The sequence below is a fragment of the Mizuhopecten yessoensis genome, unplaced genomic scaffold, assembly GCF_002113885.1.
Source record: "Mizuhopecten yessoensis strain PY_sf001 unplaced genomic scaffold, ASM211388v2 scaffold6489, whole genome shotgun sequence".
Classification (NCBI taxonomy): Eukaryota; Metazoa; Mollusca; class Bivalvia; order Pectinida; family Pectinidae; genus Mizuhopecten; species Mizuhopecten yessoensis.
The window spans coordinates 21,537-37,934 of NW_018406575.1; the positions used below are offsets into that span (position 1 = coordinate 21,537).

Here is a 16,398-nt window from a genome sequence, read left to right on the forward strand (position 1 = left end):
AAGTACACGTACCCTGAGTTCGACTTCTGCAGTTTTCCTATTTTCTACTACATGTTTTTTTTATTCAAGCATCCAAATTTCGAGCGATAATAATTCTTTAAAATACATCGTAACATGTGCCTTTTTTGCGAGCTATTTCTTTACGTGACAACTATCTCACTACAGTCACAATGATAATAACATGGTTCGACTGGTTGTGCCTTTTTTTGCGAGCTATTTGTTTACGTGACAAATATCTCACTATAGTCACAATGATAATAACATGGTTCGACTGTTGGTGCCTTTTACCCTAATGGTGGTATCTGCTGCATGTTTAAAGATTTGGAATTCCATCGCCGAGTGACAGACGAGAAACAAAGAAACAGTTGGCAAAAATAGTTATTGGTTTCAATCATTTTCTTCGTTGTATCAACTCTATATACCCGGACGAAAAATAACATAAGAATAAAGACTGTTTAACACATCTAATGTAAAGGTTTTCTGTTGTGCGGAGTTCTAATTGCTAGATTTTGCGGTTGGGGATTTTTAAGCGAAAAAATACAACCCGCGAAATTAGCTGGAATTTAATCCATCCTCACCTCACCACTGTGTACCATGGCTGCGAAAAAAACCACTTTTGTCCCCGAAAAAGGACGCTTTGTCAAGATAAAGGCTAGGGTTTGATGGTGGTCACAAATAGTCTTTCGTTACCCCAATGGTAATTAAAAAATAGTTTCAATTACTTATTTTCCTTCAAACCTAATAAAAGTTAGCTTCAAATCATTTCAACAATAACTGCCAGGTATTTACTTAGCGATGTGAAAAAGGCACTGAAACATGAAATATATATCTAAAAAATATACGATAGCACTTTGCTTTTATGGAGTAACTGACTCACCATTTTCAAAATAAATAAATAGGTTTGCCATTTGTCTTTACATAGGCGGAAAAACTACCATAAATCTGAAGTCTGTGAATTGTGCTTTTTTACACGATCAATATAGAGTTTAATCTAAACTGTGGATATGTTTAAATCCGATGAATACTCTATGTATTAATATGTTCACATCCAATGTACACTTAATCTACGTATTGATGTTTTGTTTTCATCCGATTGTAACTTATCTTTAGGTTTCCTTTTCATCATGGAATGCTTAAGTCCATTACTGAATATATATATAAAATAATATATAAATGTTTGGGGTAACATTGGTATTCAAGTGCAAACTAGTTAACATTTCATTTACATATTGTTATCTCAATTAAAAACAAGGGTATTCCCACACTGTGAATGATATATAGTTAAATATACATATTTTAAGATATGACGTCATAATAAAAATTTAACATTATGAAGTTTGTCTGACTGCGTACGGTTATTTCTCATTATCAAAATGTAAGAAATAACAAGATATTCGATTAAATAAAAATGATACCTCCCAATTTACGCCAACATTTGCTTTGTAATCACTTCACTTTTGACCTATAGAGGCGAAGGTCAAGGTGCAATGCACTCCACGCTTGAGGTTGATGCAGGTAAACTTAATTATACCAACGTTTAAAAAATCAGATCGCATATTTCACTGAAACTTTGCACTCATTTGACCTTTGACCCAGAAGGAAGGTTAGATTGATGTAGTTACGTTACATTGCAAACATTGTGTGATTGATGCAGTATACTTCAATAACTAATACCACATGTCTCCCTTTTATTCCAGGGAGACATATAATACTGTATACCGAGAATCTGTTGTCCAGTCAATTTTTCGCCCTACGCCAGTTAAATCCATGTTTGCCCTTCTCATTTGGTTACTGTTAACTATATCGTTTACTACTGTTCGCTTTAGTGTTTAATTCGCACTCATTGCGGAGGGCTAAAGACGAAAATACCCCGGTATACAGTAATCCAAGTACTCACAGAGACTAAATGTCGTAATACGTCTACTGTAATATATAACTTTGTCACCAGGGAATCACAAAACAATGTATTCACTATAACCAAAACATGTCGGCTATGCAGACTAATTATATACTTTTTAAAGCTGTAAGAAATACTTTACAATGACAGCAAAAACACTGTAACTCGACTGAAGTTCCTACTGACAGGATGTAAACACAGGTATACACATAAGCGTAAGACACATATTTGTACATATCACTGCGAATAATGATACTCGCATATATATGTCTGTGATACAAGTACGTGTATAGTTTACAATAAATGGCGTTCCCAACAAATACATGCGTGTATATTTGATAATGAATAGCAATATATCAGTGTCTTTGTCAGACCAGAATGACCTATCGTGTTGACCTTTGTGGGTAATATTTATATAGACGATGAAAGTCTGTGGAAAGTTATATCCACTCAATCATTAATGTTAAGATGTATTGATTAATATGCTGACCTAAACCCAGTTGTTCATGTTTTTGAAATAACAGCATATAAAAATAACAAAATTTAGAAACACACCCGGGGAAATATTATTAGAGCACATCGGAAAAATAGACAACATAGAAGCAAGTAACTTCCTTTTTAAAAATAAAACAAAAAAAAAACCCGCAAATTGGTAGCAATAAATAAGACTGATATCTCAATTAAGCTAACTGTGCCTTTGGTATACTAAAATGGTACCAGGGTAACATACCAGGCTCGCTATATCAAATACGAAAACTTTCTTTGCGTGATTCGAAAACGTCTGTTTCCTTTGTCAAGAAAAGAGTGCTCTTTTCGAAAGTTTGCAGAACAAATTGTCAATGACTTTAAATTCTATAAAAAGTACAATAATGTAATATTATAAACGTTACAATAATGTAATATTATAACAGCTTATACGGACATTTATATACCAATCAAACACGGCAACTTAACTAACACATGGTTAATAAAATTTTATCCTCTCTCAAAATGAGATTAATTATATTATGTTATATTTACAGGAAAGTGAGAGCATTATTCTCTGCCCGTTATTTTTCACATAATCAAAATAACTACTTACATGATGAAATCAATATATGACGATGACACTTTGGTTACATATCCAGAATTGATATGAAAAAATATAAGAGTCGATATGCTCAACTCCGCTGAAAAAAACCCACGTTTAAAGATAAAATATAAAAGCTATATTTCAGATTATATCATATAACACTTGCACAACGCAAAAAACAATCTTGCTAAACATGTATGACTTGGAAACATTAAAAAAAATCTAACAGGCGTCTAACACATAAAATGTACATCAATCACGATAATTCACAGAAATCTGAAGTTTAGAAAGTCACAAAGTATACAACGAATCTTACTTATGTACAAGTAATGACACTCGATGCATTTTCTCACCATTCTTTTTACAAAGCTTTTAGCTTACTTTACGTTATACACAAACACTTTTTAAATAATACATTGATGTTTCTGAGAACGTTTGCTATTACTTTATACATCAACGCTAACCTGAAGCTAAGGTGAATTTGAAATTCTTGTCTTGTACGAAACCAAATCGGTGTGCATTTGTATCGACAATTCATTGTTAGAAATAGAAACAAATTTAAACGTATAACATTAGGGTTTTACATCAATAATGGAACAAGTTTTATCAATACATTTACAAATCGATCTTCTATGCTCAAAGCTCTACAGTATTAACTGGTAGACTCTACCTACAGTCTGCTCCAATTGATTTGGCACATGGAATATTTTAAAAATGAAATAAAAGTTTACTGTCTACGTCCTTTTCTTCTGCCTTTACTTCCTCTTCCGCGATCTTCTCTACCTCTTCCGCGAACTTCTCCCTCTCTTCCTCCTCTCCTCAAACTCGCTGCTGCGACTACGGTTGCTGCTTCAGCGTCTCTAAATCCAACCCTTCTGTTGACCATTCCATCGCCTCTTCTTCCTTTTCCTCTCTCTTCTTTTCCAAATCCAACAATTCTCCCACCGCCAACATCACCTACACTCCCTCTATCATCCAACACATCGCCCTCTCTGCTACCTGCTTCAGTACCTCTGCCCCATCCCCTTCCGAATCCAGTCCCTCCGAACCCTCCTTGTCCTCTGCTGCCTCCTCTTCCACCTCTCTGCCCCCTAAACCCACCTCTTTCCTGTCCTCGCCCTGTCCTGCCCCTTCCTCTTTGTTCAAATTTTTGCTGGTGTGGAGAGGCCATATATGTTTGTCGAGATGGAAGTATTCTGTCGCCTTGATGCTCATACACTTGACCTCTTGTGGTGCCATGTATACTATTTTCGGATCCATGTCCATGCCCATCTGTACCTGAGCCACGCCAACCCATTTCGGAATCACGCCCACCTCTTTCAATGCCATTTCCACCACGCTTAGAGCTACGCCTACTTGTTTTGGAGCCACGTGCATTGTTGTCCGGATTTTGTTCCACTTCGAATTGGCCGCGCCAATTGTCCAGAAATGTTTTCTGATGTAACAAAAGGAAAGAGCTCTGAATGATTCGAAGTGCCGATATTTAAACCAATGCTGAATAATTATTCTTCGATGGTCAAACAATCAAACGTATTAAAACAAATCTAATTTTGTGCAACTGCTTGCCAGTTTTCCCACTCTCAACAAAAATTAAACGACTTAACCGAATGAAGGCAAAATCGATAAATTGATATTTAGACCAAATATACTTACGTAGGAAAAAGTGAAGGGTGTTCCGGACGTACACTGTATACAATTTTCTCCACGGAATACGGCGGATGCAATGTGACCTTGAAATGATATAATATATAATTATATTTACACTGAGTGATTAATTATTCCGCAGATAATAGAAGAATTGCATAAAATCCAGTTCAGTTGGACTCTACTTATTCATTACAACCATATACGATGATTCATCGATTATAATTTACCAATAAGATAAGTGGAATTATATTACTTACAAAAGTCAGGTCTTAACTAAGGTGGACATTTCACAAAAAGTGTTTTAATAGTATTGATGTCACAATGCAAACGTGATATAAGGTTTTGATGTCCAGTTCCATATCTGACAGATAATCAACGGAAAAATATAATTCTTTTTTTTTTTCGTTAAATAATAATATGTATTTTTCACTTGTACGTCAAATCTTAATATTAAATATCTGTCATACATATACATAAGTATGTTATCCAACTTCATTTACGTAACGTCTCTGTCTATTGCTAGGTTAGCGCTGCTGTCAGACGTTGTCGTTTAAATTGCTACAGAAACCTCTATTTATTAATTATCATAAGGATCAGGGAGCATTTTTTTCAATTTTCATTTTAATTTTACCATTATCGTTATAAACCTTATACTTAATTATCTAAATTTATTTTAGAAACTTGCGTTGAGTCCATACCTAAATGAGATACGTAAACTGTCACAGCTATATTGTGCAGTGTTAATCATGTTTGGTATGCTATATTTATTGACAAATTGTATAGGTGCAATCCCGTATGTACCTAAACTTATCTCGGGTGTCCCCTCGAGCTACGGCGAAACAACACTAGAATATGTAGCCCAAAACTGCTGTAAAACTCACGTTTACAGGCTGTAAACCAATATATATATTTACCTGCAGAGCAGATGAACCAGTCGTCCGTGTGAACACCAATCGTGTGGAGTCTAGGGAAGTTCATAACCTGTTCGATCTCAGAAAGATCCGTCAGTAGCATCCCTAGCATTTGACGCACTTTGCACAGCTCTGTCCGGCTGAACGTCTGTGATTTCTTTATAAGATCATCAACAGCATGTACGATCGCATTAGTTCTAGTTTCTGCAATCTTTGTTTTCTTCTTCCTTTCTCTCCTTTCAGATTGTATTACATGTCGCACATTGTGTCCAGCAACATTATCAAAATCGAGATCCAGATCATCCTCCAAGTCTGACAAGGTGACGTCTTCGTCTTCTGAATCAGATGAAGAAATGTCCTCGTCAAGGGTGTTGGCGATGTAGAGAAGCCATGTGGCAGACAATTTTGTCAAAGTTTGATCGATACAGGATGCGTCTTGTTGCATAATAGTTGCTGATTTTCTTAAGTTATGGAGAAACCTCGTGAGTTGATCAGTGGTTGATTTGGACCAACTATAGGACCACTTCAAAGGAATTCGGCGGTTTTTGAGTTCTTTCTGGCAAAACACGTACGTATTGAATCTTTGCAAATATGAACGAGTCTCTGCTACTCCTCCACATATCGTCGGAAACAGTGGTTCCCTCCCCAAACCTTCAGACCCGAGAGCCAGCGCCTTTTTCGCGATAGCCAGAGTATCCCACTGTTTTTTGAGGCGGTTTGTAAAACGTGGATGCCATTTGATGACTTTTGCACATTTTGGACAGCATAACAAACTTAAGATATTGTCCTCCTTAGCAAACCTTTTGTCCAAATACCTAGCAGAATGTTCATGGCCACAGTCTTCGAGTCGTACAATACGAATGTCCCCAGAAGAGTTCCACACGTCGTCAAACTCTGAACAGCTCACAGGTTCACAAACAATACAGAGGCTCGGACAAGGGTCGCCGCAGTAGCCCATACACGGATGTTTACATTTCAAAAGTTGCAGACATGGTTGGTCACACCGAGGCCTGTCACATTCCTCGTGGCATAGGCGGGAGCAGTTGTGATGTGGACACTGCATGGTACATGTCTTCTTACACGGAATACAATCACGGAAACAAGGGTGATCACATCGCCGATGAGGACAGTATTTTTCACACTTTTCGGAACAAAGTTTACACGATCCACAAGTTTTACTTCTGCAATCATGTCCGCAAATTTGACGTTTCCTGCACGGTTCGTTGCATTCACCATGAGTCAAACTTTCGAAACACTGCGTACACTTCCTGGTACAAGTATGACCGCATGACATGCTTTTGGAACAGATTGAGGAACATGTTTGTTGCTCCGACACGCTGCATTCAACTGTGGTTTTATGTCCACAAATAAATATCTTCGTTACATATGTTTTACACGTAGGAAGTGTTGTTAGATCCGATATGCCTGTCCTTTGTTTGTCTAGGGAGGTCTTCACATTACAGGGAATTGTTACCGCATGCCCGCATTTCGGCAACACATAATCTACGTCTTTATCACAACGATACTTATTACAAACAGACATGACTCCGGAAGAGTAGGATTCAGAACACTCCATATCCTTTTCATGTCCGCAAGGTAATGACTTACGGACAATTGTCTCACATTTTGTGGAAGTAGAGGGAGTTGTGCAACATTCTACTTGAATAGTATGTTCACACCTCGGGTGAGGTTTACCGACGCTTTCCTTACATCTGTACATTGAAGGAGATTCTGAACACTTCATTATCCTTGTGTGCTGACAGAGAGGGATTGTCTTCGGAACGAGGGTATCACAGGATGCTTTGTACCGGTTTGACGACGGATCGGCAGAACATTCCATCATCATTTTATGACTGCAAGTAGTCAAGCGTTTCAGAACCATCGTCTGGCAGTCAACACTGTTAGGGTCCTTGTTACAGGGAATCCTCTGAGTGTGTCCACATTTCTGAATAACCTTAGTCATTACAACATCACATTTACAGCTCGATGGATGGTGACATGTCCTTTGGCACGTGTGACCTCGATCGCAAATTTTCAAGCATTTGTCCTGGCAGGTCGCGTGCTTTGATTCATGACATTTCATCACCTTAGTATGAGGACATGCCCATGATTTTGTCACAGACTCTAAGCATGAATGTAGACGCTCATACAGCGGTTCCCAATCACTGCAACGAACGTCATAGTTGTGTTCACAACTGTCACGACTTTTCGTAATAGTTTTATCACAGCGAACATCTGCAGTAACCCTGTAACACTCCATGTCGTTCTCATGACCACATGAGGGTAGAATGCGGTTAACCTTGATCTTACATTTGTATAACAGCATATCAAAACAGCATTGGACCTCGGCCTCGTGTTCACAAGACTCCAGGGTCCGTATTACCGCAGTTCGACATTTGTGCGTGTCTGGATTCTCCCAGCACTGCATATCTGCTTGATGTGAACACGCTTCAAGGGTTCGCATTACAAGGATCTTACACTTGTATGTCTTCGTGTTGATATGACACTTGAGTTGAACGGAATGTCCACATGCAAGCTCCCGGTCTACTCTTACATCACATTTAAAAGTCGGCGCTGGTTGGCAACATTTCATGTCTGCTCTGTGTCCACAGGGAAGGATTTTATTCATTGTAATTGGACACTCACAATTTTCGCCAAAATGGCACTTCCTTTTGCAAATGTGCTCATTTTGGCATATCTCGTCACAGAGTTGCTTGCAGACGTACGTTGTATGCATTCTGTCTATGGGGTGGCAGTAAAGCCTGCACGCGTGCCCACAACATAACCGGAAGTCACACTTCAATTCGCATCCTCCTTCTGGTGATTTCATAAAATCTGAAGCATCTTCCGCTTGTATACCTTCAGTCTGTGAATGGTTTTGACAGTAAAGCGGAAGAGCTTTTCCAAACTGTCCTGCCGTCTTCACCTTTTGTACAACATCAGCCCATCGCGAATTTCTAGATTCAAACATATTGAAATTCCCAATTACATACAGTCCTTTCTTAGCGCGGGATAGAGCAACACATATCCTATTTTCCCTGGAGAGAAATCCGATCTTTCCATCTTTATTGCTGCGGACAAGTGACAAAAGAATGATGTCATTTTCTTCTCCCTGGAAGTTGTCAATAGCGACAGTCTTGACGCCTTCGAACTCATGTCTCGGCATACAATTACGGATACAAAACATTTGACCAGTGTAAGCAGCCAGCACTGTGATTTGAGTGCTTTCATATCCTTGCTTCATCAAATACTTGCACAGATTAGCGATAAATTGGGCCTCATGCATGTTGGAATAGCTTCTGATGTCTTCTGCATAATCCTCAGGCTTGTTGTGATTGATGAAAAACACGTCTTTCCTCACACCCATAATATGTTCGTACCCGAAAACGTTTTCGTTGTCGTCCAGAACATCGTAAATATCCCTGACAAGTATAGATATTTCAGGTCGCATCCTATGTTGTCTTTGCAGGCAGTGATTTTTTATGCCGTTGTTCAACATGCGTTCAAACATGGACAGGGACAGGTTGTATTTCAGGGCCAACTGCATTACTGACGGTTTCGGTTCCAGTTGCTTATGGTCTCCTATCAGGACGAGGTGTTCACATCGGGGACTAAGAGCGGTGATAATATGGGCTTCTAATACTTCAGCAGCCTCCTCTACTATAACGATCCGTGGACCGATTTCCTTTAGAACGTCCTGGTATTTTGCTGCCCCAGTAGTTGTCATACCAATCAGTGTAGAGGCCTTTAATATTTCTGCATCGACTTCTTTTTTCTCTTTTTGATAGAACTCGATAGTTTCGTAATACCTTTTCTCTAATTCGGGAAGTTGCTCGTTCTGCATTTGTTGATACAAATACACCCAATGTCGATACAGTCGCCAGCGCTGCTCTACCGCAAGCCTCTTCAAACTACACGGAATATTACTGGCTTCATTCTCATCCATCCTGTCAATTGCTTTTAGTTTGGCCAATGTTGCGTTTGCCTCATGTTGTAATAATGATTGAAACTGTTTATCAAGTTGTTGTGTTGATAGCATATTGCCAAGAACGACCATAAGTTGCTTTTGGACATCAAGACCGATCTGCTCCTTAAACCGTACACTGAAATCGTCATCTTCAATCCTCCTGTCATCTTCTACTTTCTTTGCTTCATTTTCCTCGATGTTGTCAACATTTGTGGCCGTATGAACCGCTACTTCCGTGTTTGTTGACGGTGACACTGTTTTCATCTGGGATATCTTTTTGTAAGCTTTTTCAGACCTTAGGAGCCAAGACTTTTCGTCAGCCCCTAGCCAACTAAACAGCTTCTTCGGCGAAAGTTGATTCCTCTCTTCAAAGTGTAGCTGATGATTCCTTTGCATAACCGGCACTAATAACCCAACATCAAGAACTGTATCATTTAGGTGGGCGCAAATGTACGCTAAAAATGATATATTCTGGTGCTGACAGATAATTGAATTGTAAAGTTGATCCAGTTTTTGCTCCTGTTCTTGTCTTTCATACCGAGAGCGGTGGTAATGATGGCGACGATTTTTCAAAGAGAACTCCTGAATAGCTTCGTTTTCGGACCTTCCACCAACCCGCACAATTTCGTCAGACCACATCATCTTATTGCTACCGTCAAGAAATTTTACGATACCTTCCATAAACTGATCCAAAGCATGGTTCGTGTAGCAGACTACCATAATCTGATCTTTCGTTTTTGATTGCGTTTTTCTGAATGTATAACGTTGGCTTGAGGACCTATCTTGCCATGCATTCTTGTTATGAAGAAGCGTCTTGGCAATTTGGAGGCCGACATGAGTTTTGCCGGTCCCCGGTGGTCCCTGTATCAAGACAAATTCTTGAGTAAGAGCAGCATGGTAGGCCTCGAACTGAGACTTGTCGAGCTGAAGCTGTTCAGCTGACGGCCAATGACTCACAGGGCCGTTTAACTTAACGCGAAAACGTGTATGGCTGCGCAAACCGTTTCTGAATATGACTTTGCCAGAGACTATTGGGTGCAAGTCGTACGTAGCATCTTCAACAGTAAGGTACAATGGAAGGTCGACATCTTTCATGCAGTGGACTATGTACTTTTCAAAAGGCAATTCCCCTTCCTCAAGTCTCTGAAGACCAGCCAACACATGCCTGTATGCCTCAAAGTAGGCCGTTGATTCCACCATAGTGAAGGTAGCTTTCAGAGGTAACCTCATCTCTCCAACCTCTGTTGGAAATACGATTTTGAAACTGTGATCGTTTGCAAGAATATCTCTATCCGACTCTGCAACGATTGCAAAGACCATTGTGTGAAAACTATCGGCCGACAGACAGAGCAGCGAGCCATACAAGAGTCTGCGACTTGACTTCCATTTAATTCTCTGAGCGTGTCCCTGATCGAGTGTAACTTTATACATTTGTCCTTCAACATTGTGTTCGACATACTCAACGGAGACGTTTTTGTAGAGCCGTCCGTCCTGCAGTCGTCTGACGTTGTGGCCGGCACTGACCTCCTGCACGTACTGAGTAATGCCCTCACGCAGTGGGCTGATACAATCCACTCGGTAAAGTCGGAACTGGACATCGAGGTAGTGGTGCAGGTTTTCATAGCCACCTCGAGACTTGTTTTTACGTATAAATGCACCACGCGATCCTAAAAATATGTCAGAAACTCTAGGTAATATTGGTATATTACGAAAGTCGTCTGGTGGTGCTTGCTTCTCGAATGGTAATCGTGGATTGTCGTGAGAATGAGACACCATTCTCTTCATTACATTGTCTCGCATTTCTTCTAAGCTCTCCGACAAGCTGGCTACACATTTCCTGCGTTCTCCCTCGGCCACCAGGAGCATATCTTCTGTCCTTTTCTGTAGAATGATTATCAAACCAAATGCGTTTGTAAATGAGCTTGGTAGTCGCAGAGACACCTGGTTCAGTAATTCCACTAAGGTTCCAATGAATCTAAACGCTTCATCCTCATCAGTGCTTTTAATGAAAGCAGATGATGTTGCAACAAGTTCCTTCATGAAGAAATTAGAGCCGACAAGGACGCTAAACATGTCTATAACTCCGGCTATGTTCGTACTTCGTGCTGCTTTTACCAGGACTGCCACCAGCTGAGTGACGTAGTCCGGGGCGAGACCTGGCCGATTGAGGGTCATTTCTGTCCGGTGTCTCTCTGTGTTTACCAGGGAGTCGAGTACGTCTGTACATGTTTTGGATTCGGTAAGGAACTCTTTGAAATGACTGCCAGTGAATATATGCGTTTGCTTTGGCACCGCCATAGTATATTAAAGTGAAGTACTTACGATTGAGCACAATGCTGGCAGCCTATGTGACAAGCGGACGACATCGCCATTTAAAACGGCGAATTTACGTCTGAAATAAAAAGAGAATGTTGTACTTTCAAACAGATTCCAGACATACCTCGATCAGCATCTACTATAACGAATCTCAAATTTAAAAAAATGGTTTTGACACGTGTCTTTAGATGGTTCTCGTAGGAGCCTGAAATGCACCTGCTCGGCCATTACCATGTTCTCGCCACTACTAGTAGCAGGTAATACCTGTTCTGCCTTGATCATATGATTAGGTTTACGTGATTGTTTTATGAATAGGCCAATTTCAACATCTGGATTATCTTCACAAATACATTCCCATTAATCATGTTAATTTAATTTAGTTTAACAAGGCTGTTGTTAACGCTTTGCTATCATTTTAAATTTCAAAAAGAGACACAGTCACTTGAGTTGTTATACTATTGTTTCATTGATGCGGTGCAACAAAACTACGTAACTTATAGATAATTTTTACATCACTAAGACAGTAACTAATCACTACATCTCTACTATAGGAACAAAGGACCTCATCACTAGTATAGAAACTAAGGACTAAAGCACAACTAGAGTAACTAAGGAATACATCATTATGATAGTAATTAATCATAAGGGCTACGTCACTATTATAGTAACTACATCGTAACTAGAGTTTTGTTTTTGTGACGTATGTCTCCCCTTTAACTATCTAACAGTTACGACCCAGACAAGATATTCCTGAAAACTTTGCACTTATTTGGCCTTTGACTTCGAGGTCAAGGTCACAGTGACCTAACGACAGTGCACTATACATCATCTTAGTGTGATGAGATATACTGCAAGTTTTATCAGGATATCTTTAACTTGGCACCTATTTGACCTTATTATTAGAGGAACTGCCTAATGCTAAATTATAAAATGCATATATGAACAAGTTCTAATTGTAATGGGGACCATAACAGAAGTCCTCAAATTGACCCCATAGTTGCAAACGATGCTTGGATAGAGTTTACGATGCCATCATATACTTGCATACGAAGTTCAAGCAAAATAAGATACAGTGAGGGACTGTTGGCATCACCTTGGTGTACAATTTTAAATGTTTGAAACAATCAGACGGGTTTACCTTTGACATTGAGGTAAAGGTCACAATGACCTACCGAACCTGCATTGCACATCATCTGTAGGTGATGCAGTTATACTGAACGTTTCATCATGACATCTTTAATGATTTAAAAGTTACAGCCTGGAGAAGATCATATCAGAAGAACCAGAACCAGTACTTATACAATATATATCCCTTCATTCGAAGAAGAGACATAATGACTACATGAGTGAGATCGTCATCAGTATAACAAATTACTAAATCACCAACAATTTAACTAAGGATTACATCAAAATGATAGATACAAAGGACTTCATCATTATGATAGTAACAATAGACTTCATCATTATAATAGTTACAGGGGACTTCATCAACACTAAGGTAGCTAAGGATTACATTACTATGACTATGATAGTAACAAGGGACTTCATCAACACTAAGGTAGCTCAGGATTATATCGCTATAATAGTAACAAAGGACTTCATCACCACAAAGGTAGCTCAGGATTACATCACTATGATAGTAACAAAGGACTACATCACCACAAAGGTAACTAAGGATTACATCACTATGATAGTAACAAGGGATTTCATCAACACTAAGGTAGCTAAGGATTACATTACTATGACTATGATAGTAACAAGGGACTTCATCAACACTAAGGTAGCTCAGGATTACATCGCTATAATAGTACCAAAGGACTTCATCACCACAAAGGTAACTAAAGATTACATCACTATGATAGTAACAAAGGACTTCATTACCACAAAGGTAACTAAGGATTACATCACTATGATAGTAACAAAGGACTGCATCACCACAAAAGTAACAAAGGATTACATCACAATGATAGTAACAAAGGACTACATCAAAACTGAGGTAACTAAATACTACATCACTATAATAGTAACAAAGGACTTCATCGACACTAAGGTAGCTAAGGATTACATCACCACCAATGTAACCAAAGACGTCATCACTATGATAGTAACAAAGGACTTCATCACCACAAAGGTAACTAAGGATTACATCACCTGATAGTAACAAAGGACTACATCATCATCAAGGTAACTAAGGATTACATCACTATAATAGTAACAAAGGACAACATCACCACTAAGGTAGCTAAGGTTTACATAACTACGTTAGTAACAAAGGTCTCCATCACCACTAAGGTAACTAAGGACTACATCACTACGATATTAACAAAGGACTACATCACCACAAAGGTAACTAAGGTTTACATAACTACGATAGTAACAAAGGATTTCATCACCACTAAGGTAACTAAGGATTACATCACTACGATATTAACAAAGGACTACATCACCACAAAGGTAACTAATGTTAAATTAACTACGATAGTAACAAAGGACTACATCACCACTAAGGTAACTAAGGATTACATCACTACGATATTAACAAAGGACTACATCACCACAAAGGTAACTAAGGTTAACAAAACTACGATAGTAACAAAGGACTACATCACCACTAAGGTAACTAAGGTTAACAAAACTACGTTAGTAACAAAGGACTACATCACCAAAAAGGTAACTAAGGTTAACAAAACTACGATAGTAACAAAGGACCACATCACCACTAAGGAAACTAAGGATAACATCACTATGATAGGGACAAAGGACTTAATCACCACTAACGTAACTAAGGATAACATCACTATGATATTAACAAAGGACTACATCCCCCCAAAGGTAACTAAGGATTCCATCACTCCGATATTAACAAAGGACTACATCACCACCAAGGTAACTAATGTTAAACTAACTACGATAGTAACAGAGGACTTCATCAACATAACAAAGGACTTCATCACCATCGAGGTAACAAAGGATTGCATAACTATGATAGTTACAAATGATTACATCACCACTAAGGTAACTAAGGATAACATCACTATGATAGTAACAAAGGACTTCATCAACACTAAGGTAACTAAGGATTACATAACTATGATAGTAACAAAGGACAACATCACCACAATGGTAACTAAGGATTACATCACTATGATAGTAACAAAGGACGTCATCAACACTAAGGTAACTAAGGATTACATCACAATGATAGTAACAAAGGACCACATCACCACTAAGGTAACTAAGGATAACATCACTATGATAGTAACAAAGGACTACATCACCATCGAGGTAACAAAGGATTGCATCACTATGATAGTAACAAAGGCCTACATCACCACTAAGGTAACTAAGGATTGCATAACTATGATAGTAACAAAGGACTACATCACCACAAAGGTAACTAAGGATTACATCACTATGATAGTAACAAAGGCCTACATCACCACTAAGGTAACTAAGGATTGCATCACTATGATAGTAACAAAGGACTACATCACCACTAAGATAACTAAGGATAACATCATTATGATAGTAACAAAGGACTACACCACCACTAAGGTAACTAAGGATAACATAACTATGGAAGTAACAAAAGACTACATCACCATCGAGGTAACAAAGGATTGCATCACTATGATAGTAACAAAGGACTACATCACCAATAAGGTAACTAAGGATTACATCACTATGATAGTAACAAAGGACTTCATCTACACAAAGGTAACTAAGGATTACATCACTATAATAGTAACAAAGGACGTCATCAACACAAAGGTAACTAAGGATTACATCACTATAATAGTAACAAAGGACGTCCTCAACACAAAGGTAACTAAGGATTACATCACTATGATAGTAACAAAGGACTACACCACCATCGAGGTAACTAAGGTTTACATACCTATAATAGTTAAAATGGATTACAACACCACTGAGGTAACTAACGATTACATCACTATGATAGTAACAAAGGACTACACCATTATGATAGTAACAAAGGACTTCATCAACGCTAAGTTAGTTAAGGATTACATCACAACCAAGGTAACCAAAGGTAACTAAGGATTACAACGCTATGATAGTAACAAAGGATTTCATCAACACAAAAGTAACAAAGGATTACATCACTATGATAGTAACAAAGGACTTCATCAACGCTAAGTTAGTTAAGGATTACATCACAACTAAGGTAACCAAAGGTAACTAAGGATTAAAACGCTATGATAGTAACAAAGGATTTCATCACCACTAAGATAACTAAGGATTACATTACTATGATAGTAACAAAGGACTTCATCAACACAAATGTAACTAAGGATTACATCACTATGATAGTAACAAAGGACTTCATCAACACAAAGGTAACTAAGGATTACATCGCTATGATAGCAACAGAGGACTTCATCACCACTAAGGTAGCTAAGGATTACATCACTATGTTAGTAACAAAGGACTGCATCACGACCAAGGTAACCAAAGACTACATCACTAAGACAGTAACAAAGGACTACATCACCACCAAGGTAACCAAAGACTACATCACTAAGACAGTAACAAAGGACTACATCAACACAAAGGTAACTAAGGATAA

The 16,398-nt window shown here is 38.5% G+C and overlaps 1 protein-coding gene across 1 annotated transcript; it reads right to left on the minus strand.

Annotated features, from left to right (window-relative positions):
• Positions 1 to 449: 449 nt before the first annotated feature.
• Positions 450 to 11,881, minus strand: LOC110452213 (NFX1-type zinc finger-containing protein 1-like). The gene is made up of 3 exons (XM_021500586.1): positions 5,531 to 11,881; positions 4,623 to 4,699; positions 450 to 4,404 (listed from the first exon to the last, which is right to left on the minus strand). The coding sequence occupies exons 1-3, from the start codon at positions 11,790 to 11,792 to the stop codon at positions 3,697 to 3,699; spliced, it is 7,047 nt and encodes a 2,348-aa protein (XP_021356261.1). The 5' UTR covers positions 11,793 to 11,881; the 3' UTR covers positions 450 to 3,696.
• Positions 11,882 to 16,398: the final 4,517 nt, after the last annotated feature.

What these genes read in the sequence shown, in the direction of transcription:
- LOC110452213 (XM_021500586.1), bottom strand. Translation starts at nt 11,792, where the DNA reads ATGGCGGTGCCAAAGCAAACGCATATATTCACTGGCAGTCATTTCAAA. An exon ending in CTGGTTCATCTGCTCTGCAG is followed by an intron (nt 4,700 to 5,530) that starts GTAAATATATAT and finishes TATCATTTCAAG; the next exon opens with GTCACATTGCATCCGCCGTA. An exon ending in CACCCTTCACTTTTTCCTAC is followed by an intron (nt 4,405 to 4,622) that starts GTAAGTATATTT and finishes TTGTTACATCAG; the next exon opens with AAAACATTTCTGGACAATTG.